The following is a 13632-nucleotide window of genomic DNA, read 5'->3' as shown; positions in this document are numbered from 1 at the left end:
TATAATTGTAAGAAGCTGGTGAATAAGCTCCATTCATTAATTCAAGGTGGCTTCATTACTTTGCTGTGCCTAGGTGTTACTCAGTGGATTACTAACGAGATTAGTAACTTCGTTACTTGTAGTAATAAAATTACTTAATATTAGACTCGTTACAATAACTTCATTACTTAGGTGACTCATTACATTTGTAAGTAAAGTAACTTGAGTTATATTACAGTACTAGTTTTTATAGCATATTTTGTTATATTACTTGGTTACCACAAAAGTAATAATATTATGTAATGCGTTACATCAGTAATGCGTTACCCCCAACACTACATTTGAATGTTTTTGATTTGTGTCACTGCTTCTATATAAGGAGACACAATTAAGGTGAGAGAATGTTTATATTGTGTTGAAAGTAAATTTGCAATCACCATTTTCTCATTTTTCTACTTCACCCCCATTTGTACTGGTCTCAAACATGAATGCAACAGCCAGAATCAAGTCCTCCAGTACTTTTTTTGCTAGGTTAGCACTTACAATTTGAGTGCATTATTATAAGAATGAAGAAAATAGATGGAGAAGAGAATTTAAGACCTGTCTGTAGCCATACGTGCATTCATGGAGTAATAATGGCACTTATCTAATGCCAATGTGCACAAGCTTAAGCAAGTTATATGAATATTCCTGATGATGTCTGGTTAACATATAGCCATATATCTGTCTTCCTTTTTGCTCAAGCAGATTATCTTTGCAGGGCTACATAACTGCTGCCAACATTGGGTTCAAAATGAAGGCCTTGACACATACCTCTTGTTAAAATAAACCTAGTCACTGAATCATCCTGATCACTTTCAACCCTGGTGTCCATTACTTTAATACCACTGCCTATAATTTAAGGCTTCCTATGAGAATGCTTCATGGATTTGGAAGGTAATTCAGGAAGTTGGTGTTGTTCAGATCATGTGAACAAGAATGTTGGTACATATTAAGTAAATGCATAGTTTTCATCATGTATTTGTCCTCTAGCTGCTAATACTACCATGACAAGCATAAGTGCATAAAAATTAGGAATTTATGTTCCATAGAAATAAAAAGTAGTATATAAAACAAGGACATACACTTGCAGGGACATTTAATTCCTACACTTCATTCTATAGCCATAGATAAAAATTCCACCAGTATATCTGCAGATGTAGACGACCTGACCTCCCTTGTTTCATTCCTAATCGAACATAAAATTCCTACTGTTTCCTTGTACTAGTTATGACTGGTGAACTTGTGCATATACAGTACCACATCAAAAGAAAGAATGGTTCTAGGATTATAAAATTTTACACCCGAGAGCATGCCATAATTGTGAAAAGTAAAATACTATTATACTCTGTTTTCAGTTATGTGTTCAGCCCATTACAAACAAAGAACAGTACAAGAAGCACCTTTGCAGACATTCCAGTCACTGTGAAAAGTAAGGACTATTTCATAATAATGTACATGTGATCAAAAAGAAACAGGATACAAAGGAGGACAAAAATAAGTCCATGATGTGTGCATTGTATGTACTTTGATATGCTGAAGCGGTCTAACAGTGAAAAAACTGAACCTATAGCTTTAGCGATTATTTGTCTGAAGGAATTGGTTAGTACGTAAGTTAGTCAGTCAGTAGACAATACTATTTGATAATGTTTTGAAGCATTTTAGGCCTTACCGAAGGAACTTTTTGGCTTGATTATACCTAACCAATACTGCTAAAGTGCCATGAAGATACTATGAAGCTGGTTTCTGGTTGATGAGAAAATGCAAATCTTCATGATCCCTAGTAAACAGTACAGTAGTACTGCATGATACCTTTACAGATGTGGTATATACATAGCACTTACAGCTCATACATTCATGCAGGTGTATGTATCAAGATTTTGCTGTGAGTAATGAGTTATGTAACTACTGTATGCTCCCTAATACAATTAACTTACAGGAATGCAACTGCAAACTCACTAATACAGCAACCCATTTCAGCACTAGCACTTTGAAGCACCTGCATATATGAAAACAACTACATGTATGTAGTTATACTCAGGCAAATAAGAACATGAAATTTCTACCTCACGCACACGCACACGCACATACACACACATGCATTGTCTAATATATCGAGTTTGTCATCTAATAATGAGTACACATGCACACACACACCCGCATACATACATTAGGTCCATACTAACATACCTGTTTACATTCATTTGAACAGCCATTCCCAGCAAATATTGGATAGCAAATTCCACCATTTTCCTCCTAGCCAGATAGAACACCATACATGATTCATTACAATGTACAGTAAAACATCAAAAACAATGTACGTAATGCATGAACCATCTTATGTATATACACACTGCACAAGATGCATCATAACTAGTACAATCAATTGTCTAAGCCCTAAACCAATGTGTGCAGTACATATATACATGTGTATGCTCAACTTCATTAACATACATTGTTGTAAACTCATACAGTTTATTCAATAGATTTTTTTCTAAATCACTGCAGTAACAAGACTAGTAGTTCACTTGTTAAGAAAAACAAGAATGGAATCAGTTTTCTTCCTATTTCACATTTCCATGCATAATGGTGTAACCATTTTGGAGTCATCAAAGCTCATACAGCTAATTCATCACTAAATTACAGAGTAAATGGTGTGCAGTGGATTGGATGGAATAGGAAAGAGTTACATATTAATCATTTTCTGAAGGTATGTGTGCAAATAGTTTCATGGCAGATGTTGAGTCACAGTCTTACATTAGGGTTACTATCATACATAAAATGCAATACAACCACACTTGTCTACAGCTACATGAAACAAAGCAAGTTTAAGAGTTACACAAAGAACATGGACTTATTGTAGACACATGTAGGTTTAACTTACAAATGCTGCAGCAACAGTTTGAAGTGATGAACTATACAAAGTGACGATAGCACAGCTGGCACTACCATTGGTTGTACAAGCAGTGCGTTCATACAAAGTTGAAAGAAATTCAAAATCTTGGTTAATAGCCTGTATGAAAAGATGTATAACAAAGCAATGTGTTAACTATGTAAATAAAAAGACTAGTACATACATCATCATCTCCTAGATCTTCACATGTTTGCAGAAACTCAATGAAGGTTGGAAATCGGTTTGAACACCGTCCACTAATGCATATTTGGGTTGCGGCTGATGTAAATGATGCCACCGATGAAGGGTCATACAGTTCACGATAATTGTTGGTGCAGAAATCATTGTTTGCATAAAATGTATTAGCAGCAACAATGCAAACCTGAGCTGAAGTAGTGTATGAAGGATCCGGCTAAAAAAATTAATTAAAAATGTAACAAAATATCTCAGTACATAAACATTTTATTATATTTTTAGAGTTCTATCCCATCACTACATGCCACTTATGATGGCAGAGGAGGCTAAAAATACATAATGCAATGTGTAGTGCAGTGAAGCCTTGGGCATTTATGAAAAAAATTATTTATTTGATGATTTAAAACCATTTTATTAAAACACTCCATTACTACAAAACAAAAATTAAAGCTTAGAATCGGAACTTGAGGATCCATAATATATACTCCATAACATGTGCATCCGAAGTCTCTTATTGCAATTAAAATATCTGAAAGCAAAAAAAAATTGTTCATAATTATGTATATATCCCCTCCGCAAATTTTTGTGATACATACACACTGTACTGCTGTATACATACATTTGTACACATACATATTGTACTATATGTACAGTAAATAATTTGACATACTGGTAGGCAGAAGCCAGGTGACTGAATGTTGCAAAGACGAAACATCTCATTTGTCAACAACAGGTATCTGATTTGTTCATCTGGCCCTTCACTTTAATGAAAGCATATAAAACAAAGCATCACAAAAGTAGACTTTAACTGTATATGTGCATGGTAGTAGTAGGGATCAAACAGTGCGGATGAAAGTGTTACCGCTAAACTGTTCATCTGAACCAGCCTCACAATAATTTAGATTCAACCCTTTTGCACATATATATATTACAAAAGTACACAAAAATTTCAACTAGAGTATGGACCATGGCACATCGATAAAAAGTACTGAAACAAGTTGGAGTAGTCCATGATATTAAATCACAGTAAAACAATAAGAAGTGATATATCCCTACTGTGCATTTCCATTATGGTATCTTGAGCACAGCAGGGATATAACACTTCATATTGTTTTACTGTGATTTAATATCGTGCACTACTCCAGCTTGTTTTATCGATGTGCTATGGTGTTGAAAATTCCTAGTGTATTTGTTGACTTTTTCGTAAAATGTAATTATTATGACAGGTGAACCCATGCATACCATATCAAAAGAAAGAAATTGCGCCATGTACCCCAGCTATCATTATCGTCTGAAAAGTGAAGTATCCATTACGCTTCATTGTCAGCAATGTTCAATCCGTTACATAGTATTATGAATCAAGGACTGTTCGTAAAACACCTCTGCAACCAAAGTAGCCACTATAATAAATATGGACAATTTCCATTACGAAGGGAAGCCATCATGTGCTACCACCAAATCGACACTTTTCGCTGTTAGCAAAGATGAATGGCACACAAAGGAGGACACTGGACGAATACATTGTATGCACTGCAGTATGCCAAAAAGGATTGCTTGGGCCAAAGCGACGTTGAACAAGTGAAAAATCAAGCCCATAGCCTTAGCCGTTATTGAGTTATGCTTGTCTAAAGGCATCAGTCAGTCAGTTACTCAGTCAGTCAGTAGAAAATTTTGTTAAATAACTTCTTTATAAAAATTCCATAGCAACTTGTTGAAAGCATTTTGGGTCAATCTTAAGACTTGTTTAGACCTGCAGTCAATTTCAGGTTGCTTGCAAATGCAATTGAACAATTTGCACATGTGATTTTCAAACGTGATCATAAGAATGCCTACGTGCAGTGCTTTAATGTGTTGAATAACCACCTCAGTATGCTTATGGCATTGTCTAACAATCTAAGAAGGCAAAAAATGTTTCTTTATTAAAAGGAGCTTGGTTAAAAGAAAATAGCTCACGTGTTTGAGTAATCATGTGTGCGAATTGTTCAAATGTATTCACAAGCAACCTGAAATCGACTGCAACCAATATTGTTTCATCATCGTCAGGGAAAAGTGAGGCTGGTTTTGGGTGATGTTTTTCAGGGGCCATGCCCACACCTTTGTGGTCCTTACTATACAGTACTATTATACCGTATGATGAACATAGTAATTCAAAAGTCTTGATCAAGAATTCACACTATCATTCAATCACAAACCAACATTTTCTCCTTGAAGCAACTGGGTTGAGCATTGTTTTGAACTAGCCAAAAGTAAATCTTATTTACAGTAAGTAAAATTTTTAAATAAATGAACTCATCTATAACTTTCAATTACTCTAACAACATACATTAAAACTCTAATAATACAGTCACTAATACAGTATCGATAATCAAAAATTGAGAATTGGATTTGAATAATAAGGCAGCAGTAGTAGTGGTCACGGTGGAAGCATCCTAGACTTTATTTAGAGCCCAGTGTTCATATGAATTCAGCATCATCAACATGATAGTATTGTGAATGTTATGTACCACTGCAGTGACAAATATAATGTTTTGCAGTTGACCCACCATGATTTCCTACTATTTGTAGTTTTGAACAGACACGGTAGAGCATGACAAGACACTTTAGTTGTAACTATGGCTGTAAACATGATTTTTAACAGTGAATTGGCATAGCCTGAATATGGAAACAATGGCTACTGTATTGTTGTGGGCTATACAGCTGCTGCTAATTGGTCAAACACATTCATGGTCACCCCCTTAGGTTATAACAATGTAGATCTCCTAGCAACCAAAGGACAGATATGATTAGCAGTCAAAACCATAAACCAAATAGGTAATCTATATTCCTTAGGCTCCTTTGATGGCAAGGACATTATGTCTGCCCAAACTTCATTATGGCCTGACATTTATGCAAATGTCAGTGTCTGGCTGTTATATTTGTCTCTGTACCAGAGAAAGTAGGACACACTCAAGTGATTTGTATAGAGCAATTAAAAAGCAACTTTAGGAGGGTTTCATTGAAAACTATAGGTGCCAATCAAAAGCTTTTCTTAATCATAATTCAATGATGTGGTGAACCCCACTGAACCTCATGCATGGTATATACAGGGTGATTGGAGACATCATCATATATGAAGAGTTTACCTCATGAAATGGAGGGAAAAGGGCAACAATAGGAGAGAAAGCAGCAACAATGGAAGAGAATAATACTGGAAATTGTATTTAAGGTCTTCATAACACTTTAATAGTTTAGAAGTCAAAATATGCAATTAACCTAAATTCTTTTTAAATAATAGTTAGACGTCAAGAACCAGGGTTCTACGGGATTTAGAAAACTCGAAGGTCCTGGGCTGTAGCGCCTGAGTGCAGCGAGGGCGCTACTAAGGGCCTGAGGGTTTTCTAAATCCCGTAGAACGCAGTGGTTCTTGACGTCTAACTTATTTAGACTACAACTCGTTATTGTACCTTGAGTTGACAGCTGCTTGTAAATAGGAAATGTATGGTTAATTACTAGAAACAAGCCCTCTACACCTCCCGACATGGCGGGACCTCAGCGTGGCTGTTGCTACCCGTTTAAACGCCCATGCGTTGCCAATGTTACAGGCACGTGCTATGTATCGAAGTACTGGACTCAGCGAGTGGACTACAACTCATTGTTGCTGCTGTTGTGCCGCGACAGCTGCTTGTAAGCAAGTAATGTAGTGTTGATTAGTAGAAACAAGCCCATTACACCTCCCTCTAATTCAGTACGGCTGTTACTAGCCATTTAAATGCCCATGCGTTGCCAATGTTACAGGCGCGTAATTATCGTGTTTCGTATCGCCTCAGAGCGTGGTCTCTATTGGACATGACCGTGGCTCTACGAGATTTAGAGACCACGTTTTCAGCCAATCAAATTTCAGTATCAAACTTGTTGTAGTCTAATAGCACTTAACATGTGTCGTACCTCCTCTGGTTATGTACTATAGAGTCTAGTTGTTAGGCACATCTATGTACTTAATTAAATTTTTTAGTATGCCATGTGCCTAACAAAAAATGATCATCGTGTTTATGGATTCATGCACTCTCCTGGGATGGCATGATTTGCAGTTACCATGTGTACCATTATTTGGAGTCCAGTTTCTTGTGTGTGGAGCATGAACTGCAGAAGGCCATTTTGCTTGGTAAGTATGGTGAAATCCACGTTATCATTGGCGTGAAATTTTAAGCCTCACACAGTTGATATAACTCTAGCATCCCATCCCTCACTTGTATTGCTGCGCCTCATGTTGGAGCTTTGCATTCATCCACATGCACTTATTATCCATGATTAAGGAATGAATGTGTGCTTACAAGTATGTGTGCTTAACAACCGGACTCTATGGTATCTGTAAAATGTGCACTACCAGCCTTAAATTCTGTATGCAATAAAAAGTAGTGAAACAAGGGATGAATGATGGTATTACAGCATAGCTCAGTGGAAAAGTCCCTACTTTGGCACTGAACAAAATTATAGCTAATGTGCAAAGTAGGGACTTTTCTACTGAGCTATGCTGTAATACCATCATTCATCTCTTGTTTCACTACTTTTTATTGCATAGATCCCTACTTCATTTTTAAATTAACAATTTTAAAATACTAGTTTGTTTAGTTTTTTGTTGCAGCACAGCTAGTTACAGTGTAACTTGTGACTGTTCTATTAGAATATCATACATGACTGTTCTATTAGAGTATCTTGAGCCAAAAAACGGGCAAGCAGCTAGCTATATAGCTAGACCAATAAGGGGTGAGGTCATCTTGTTTACTGTTAAGTAAATAGCTAGATTGTTAAGAGGTGTGGTCTCAGAACTCTATCACCATTAGTCCACCTAGATCTTTATTTGATGGGTGTGGTTGCGAACCTATCACAAACGGGATCCAAATAGCAAAGTTGCAGATATCTAGCTAGTATACCTCTTATAGTAGCACCGAGACTGAAGTGCTTCTGAAATCCAACCCTGAAATAATTCTGTGGCGTCTATTAAATATGTTGCTGAAAGAAAGTGTTGATATGGAAAATTAATACCTCAATATGGTTTCATTGGATGATAAAGAAGACAAGCAGCCTGATTGGAGATAAAAGAAATAACAAGGCCTACACTCGTTGGAACCCCAAAAGGCACATCCCACTGGTGAGTGGTGTAAAATGGTAACTGTATGCTGCTTCATTTGGCCTCTAGGCTTGCAACTGTGGTCAGTGAGTAAGTGAGTGAGTGAGTGAGTGAGGCTTCAAGTTTTGGTGATTAAAAAAAAATTTCTATATCCAGTCACCAGTAAGTGTTTTCTTGTTTTTAATGCTGTATTTCATGTTAGATGGACAAATATTATTCTGTAAATGTGATTTTTGTGGTGTAAAATGTATCTAGGATGATTTTTGAAGGCGGAATTTTAGGCGGCGCACGTCATTTTTGGGGGATCCCTACTGTTTGATTCATTGAAAAGCAGGAAGTTTGATTATTGTGAGTTTATTGAAGCAGTGCCAATTGTTGATTGTAGTGCCAGATTATTAACAAGCACTAATTAATTGTTCGTTAAAACAGTGACTGCTATGGAGAGTTGACTGCTTAATACAGATCACAGCGCATACATAAATGTATGTATGTATGTATGTATGTATGTATGGTAAAATATTTGGAACCTCGTGACCATGGCCATTATACAGAGGTGACCACTTAAACCAAGTCAGGTAACCATTTACACAAGTTTCACTGTAACAAGAAAAAGTCTTACACAGACAGGAGCCCCATAAGAAACCACTGCTTTAGCAATAAATCACTTTGGAAGCTTTAAGCGAAATTCCCAGTTGTACCCCAACCAGACGATGCCAGCTGGCATAGATGAAAATGCAACACTGCAAACCAATGAACTAAATCATGATATAGAGGGCTTGAGCACTCATTTATTCTGAGCTGCTATAGACCAGCACTACATTGCTGCTAAAAATGTATGATTAATTTTTGGTGGGTTCTATTTTGATTAAGACACACAGCAGTGTGTCGTGTGGCCCAGGTAAGGTATCTCGATTGCCACTTGCTTCCCATAACAATTAACTATACACTGTTGATATTTTATTGCCAAGTAGCTGGCATGCCACACTGTGGGTATATTGACAGGAAGAAAGAAAACACAATTTTCACACATATGTAGCTTCGTGATTACTTAACTGATTGGAATCAATTTTGCTATATGCCTCCCAGGTAGATAGTCTACATACAAAATTTGAAAGGAAATCACCCCAGAGATATAAGCAGCCAAAGTTGTTTTCCTAGCCTTTTCTCTGTTTCTTTTTTTGCACACTTTGCAAAATCTGATATAAAACACAAATGTATACTCCGACATTTGGCACACTTAAAGGGGCTATTAAACTGAATCTCAGTGCCAATTTTGGTGGAAACCCAATCAAGATTCGTGGAGTTATGACCAATTATTCATGTAAAATAAGATTAAACTTTAGGCACACCCGCAGAGTAAACCACTTTGAGGAATCAATTGAAAATTGGTGTGTAGTTCGATTAACCATCATAGGAGTGTGTTTTGGTGGTTTGAAAGAAATCACGATTATGACCACAAAGATACAATGCAAAAACCAACAATGTGTAACAATCATGCGATCATGCAATCGCATTAATGGAATGATCTGAAAAATCGGTGTATAGGTGGATTAATCATTGTAAAATAACCTTTCAGTGGTTTAGAAGAATTCACAATAAAAAAACAACTGTAAAAACCAGCGACGTGTAACAATTGCTCAATCAAGGTATTCTAATAGTGCAGTCACCCCATTAGAACATTCAGTCATCTTGTAGAGAGTTCTACAAATAAATCGTTCTGTAGAGAGATCAGCTAGAAACAAGTCACTCTGTGGAGAGTTCAGCTGCAAACAAAGAGAGTTCAACTATAGTTCAGTTATGTAATAAGTCACTTTACTACATTAAAATTTTTATTATGAACATTTGTTATTTGTTGCTAAGAAATATTCATTAAGAAATATTCGTTACTCGTTAAATATTCTTTAATCAGACAATTACACATAATTATAATCTTGAAAAGCTTCTAAAAACTAAAAGCTGTCATTTTAAAACTGTAATTTGTCATCTTTTAAAGACCTTTCTTTTCAAAATTTAACATTTAAAGTTGTAGTAGTAATTTAACATTCAAAGTTGTAGTAGTAATCGAAAGGTCACATAGTTGTACAGAAAATTCTTAAGAATACTTCATTAATCCATTCGTTAATTTGAAGAATATTCGGATTCTTAAAAATTGATATTGGCTTCACCCCTAGTTTTAAATCTACAAATATTTAATCAGATACAAAGCTATACACACAACTAATTCTTTCTCTTGTTCAACAATTAAAGAAGAAAAAAAAACAAGTTAAAAGGAAGCCCCAAAGCCAGCTGCAGTACAAAATGAAGTGATATCTGAACCAAAACAGCCAAGTTGATAGTACAAAAGTTTTAATAATGATAATTCAGATGAATTCCTAGCAAAACGTGAAGGAGGCACACAATTAAATTCACCTGAATTATCATTATTAAAACTATTGGCATTAACCTACTGTATGTACCATCACAGCCATTTCTTGGCCACCACTTTTGATTTCAAAACTTTTGTCACCCTGGCCTTTTTAGGAGCCACACCTCTTTTACAGCTTGGCTGTTTTGGTTTAGATATAATTTCCAGACTACAGTGCAATACAGTAATACATGTACATAATCAAATAAATTATATGTACGTACTTTATCTCAAGAACGCCTCTGACAAACTCATTGTAGCAACATCCATAAGAGCCAACAACACTTTGTAAACTCTAAATAAAGGTACATGATTATCCATATACCCATATGAAGTATTACCCTATTACAAAATATTCAAATAGTAAGAAAGTGTTTGCTGCCATTGTTGTTTCATTTACTGCACACATATGATACTGTAGGCTGTCCAGCACCTCATGATTCACGCTACCAGTGGATAAGGCAAACAAATCAGCAGTGATATACTTAGTTATGGTGTGAACATACGTATGGCATGTGCTTGGGAAAATTACATATCGATCACGCTATAGAGATCACAAAAGCTCTAATTGCATACTTATCTATTTTTGAGTCTTTACAATATGTATGTTTGAAGCACATACAAGCATATTCATATTCTGTAAAAATGTCACTCTTGTAGTCTTTTTCAATAAAGAGTAATTACCCCACTGCAAGCAAATACTTGTGTAAAGCATTTTTTACCAGCTGAATGACATAGTATAAGTACACACATAATTCAAAATCTAAAAATTCTTTGCAAAGCAAAACATGATCACATCTGACATGTATTTAGAACTGCTCCACCATAAATAGTAGTGGTAGAGAGTGGTGTAGCACCACACTCCTTTTATCTAGATAAATGAACAGATATAAATTTTCTTTGATGTGCATGGTGGCAAATACAGCTCTGCTTTATTTGGCTGAGAAAAATTCTGGGAGCCTGCGTTAAGAAGTATACATAACTCCTGCTCAGTCCACAATAGGAAACATGAATAGAGACATCACTTCACAGCTACATATGTACGTATATCATACATACATGTAGACATTCAATACAATATACTAACCAATCTACATGAATCTGAGCATCTTCCTGCAACAAAATCTTCAATACAGCGATCCTAACACACAGTAGAAATGCAGGTAAATAGTGTATGAGCATGTATTATACACATCCATACAACTTCTTGGGTAAATATTATTTGTTACAGTATTTGACATAAATATGTGACCGGCAGAGTGACAACAGCTCATAATTCTGGCTTTAAAAACGTATTGAAATAAGTTGGGTAAATATATACATTCTACATACAAATTTTAATCACTTTGGTATGCACTGAAGCAAGCTCAAAGTACCACTTTGTACTCTTCACCTCGTGTGCTCTAAGAAATAAACACCAGACTCATTTAAACGCCATGCCCAAAATCACATACAGGGCCCAGACTTTTAAACTGTATAATATGAGTGCTTAAAACTATTACAAAGTATACAAATAGTAAGGAAAGCATTTGCTGCAATTGTCTGCAGCAGCTGTTTCATTTATTACACATATGACACAGCCAAACTGCAGCATTTTGTCCAGCACTTCGTGATTCATGCTATATATGCCAACCCAGTGGATAAGGCAAATAGATCAGCAGAGATATACGTACTTAGCTATGGTGTGAACATATATAATGTACTAGTAGATATGTAACAACAGCAGCATACCACCTTTTGCATGCAAAAAATTCATGTGGTAGTGATCAAAAAGCTCTTTGAGTTTGGTCATTTCCTACTTTAGCGCTGCTTATTGCTGCAATTCCAACTAGTATTTGAAATTACAGTAGATCCCCTGATTACTTAAACTCCAATGGTCTCGGGCAAGACGTAAATACTGAGGTCCATTCATTTACGTACAGCTAAATACTCTAATAGAACATATACTTAAGCATACTGTTCATACAGTAGAAATACTTCAATTCAGATAAACAAGTGTGCAAATAACAAGGGTCAGATAGTATATTTCCCTTGCACTTGTAGTATGGTATCACTCAAATGCAATATTATCTCGCACAAGTGTGAGCAATCAAAAAACTAGTTAATAAAGGACGTGGCACCCACTCACGAGTATTCATTCTAAACGAAACAGGTTTTCATCCCATCCCAGGAAAAAAAGTTCCACACTGAGGCCTGATATTGAACTACATAGCTAGCTCAGTAGAGCTATAGTCAGCCTGCTAGCTGTAGCTAGCTATGATAACATGTGATTTTGCAGTCCTCAGTATTGTTTCACAATTAAGTCTAGGCCTTGTAGAAAGATTTAATCTTAGTTTTTTTTGAAAGCAGTTACAATACACCAATAATTTTTAGAGGCACTAATATGCTTGAAAGTACTGGAGAAGCACTTTTGGATGGTTTCGTAATATAAGCAAATAATTGGAGTGCACAGTTTGGATATGAAAAGTTAATTTACATTGTCATGGCTGCACTCTTCAGTGATAAACCAAAAAGTGGTAAGTTCTTTCTCAGAAAGGGTTTCTGTAGAACCTCTGAGCCCCAACGTAGTATGTAACTGAACAAACAATGGAAAACATTACACAATGAGTATATGCATGTGCCACAAGTAAACAACTACATTATGTATCAACCAATTCTTACCAGTGAGCTGGAAAAATAAACTTGTATTAGGTCTTCTACGTAGTTTCTGCTACACTGGTCTGTCCGATCAAATTGAACATACAGATTTCCAAACAAGGCGATCTGTAAATTGAGAAAAATTATGTGAACAGTGATTTGCTAGATTAGAGTGAACTATTCATGGACCAGTAGGTGACTATGAAAGGATTACTTTGTTTAACAATACCAAAAACAAACAAGTTGATGTTGTGTTACTTCTAAAAACCAGGCGCCATGCAGCTAGATAACTCATCTGGAATTAACCAATAGGTTTTTGGTTGTGCAATAATACATAATTAATTTATGCAGTGTCTATTCGTCCAGGAGCCGGACACA

At 35.9% G+C, this 13632-nt stretch overlaps 1 protein-coding gene across 1 annotated transcript in view; it reads right to left on the bottom strand.

Moving 5' to 3' along the window:
* Window positions 1-13632, bottom strand: part of LOC136266648 (uncharacterized) — a 40386-nt gene that overhangs the window by 5630 nt on the left and 21124 nt on the right. The window contains exons 7-14 of the mRNA XM_066061642.1: window positions 13279-13380; window positions 11705-11758; window positions 10842-10912; window positions 3777-3867; window positions 3096-3323; window positions 2903-3031; window positions 2209-2274; window positions 1956-2017 (exon numbers count right to left, since the gene is read on the bottom strand). Of these exons, the coding sequence (XP_065917714.1) occupies window positions 1956-2017; window positions 2209-2274; window positions 2903-3031; window positions 3096-3323; window positions 3777-3867; window positions 10842-10912; window positions 11705-11758; window positions 13279-13380 (803 nt within the window). The remainder of the gene's footprint in view (window positions 1-1955; window positions 2018-2208; window positions 2275-2902; window positions 3032-3095; window positions 3324-3776; window positions 3868-10841; window positions 10913-11704; window positions 11759-13278; window positions 13381-13632) is intronic.

The sequence above is a fragment of the Dysidea avara genome, chromosome 9, assembly GCF_963678975.1.
Source record: "Dysidea avara chromosome 9, odDysAvar1.4, whole genome shotgun sequence".
NCBI lineage: Eukaryota > Metazoa > Porifera > Demospongiae > Dictyoceratida > Dysideidae > Dysidea > Dysidea avara.
Note: the sequence above shows the minus strand (reverse complement) of the source record. Positions and strands in the feature narration are given on the sequence as shown.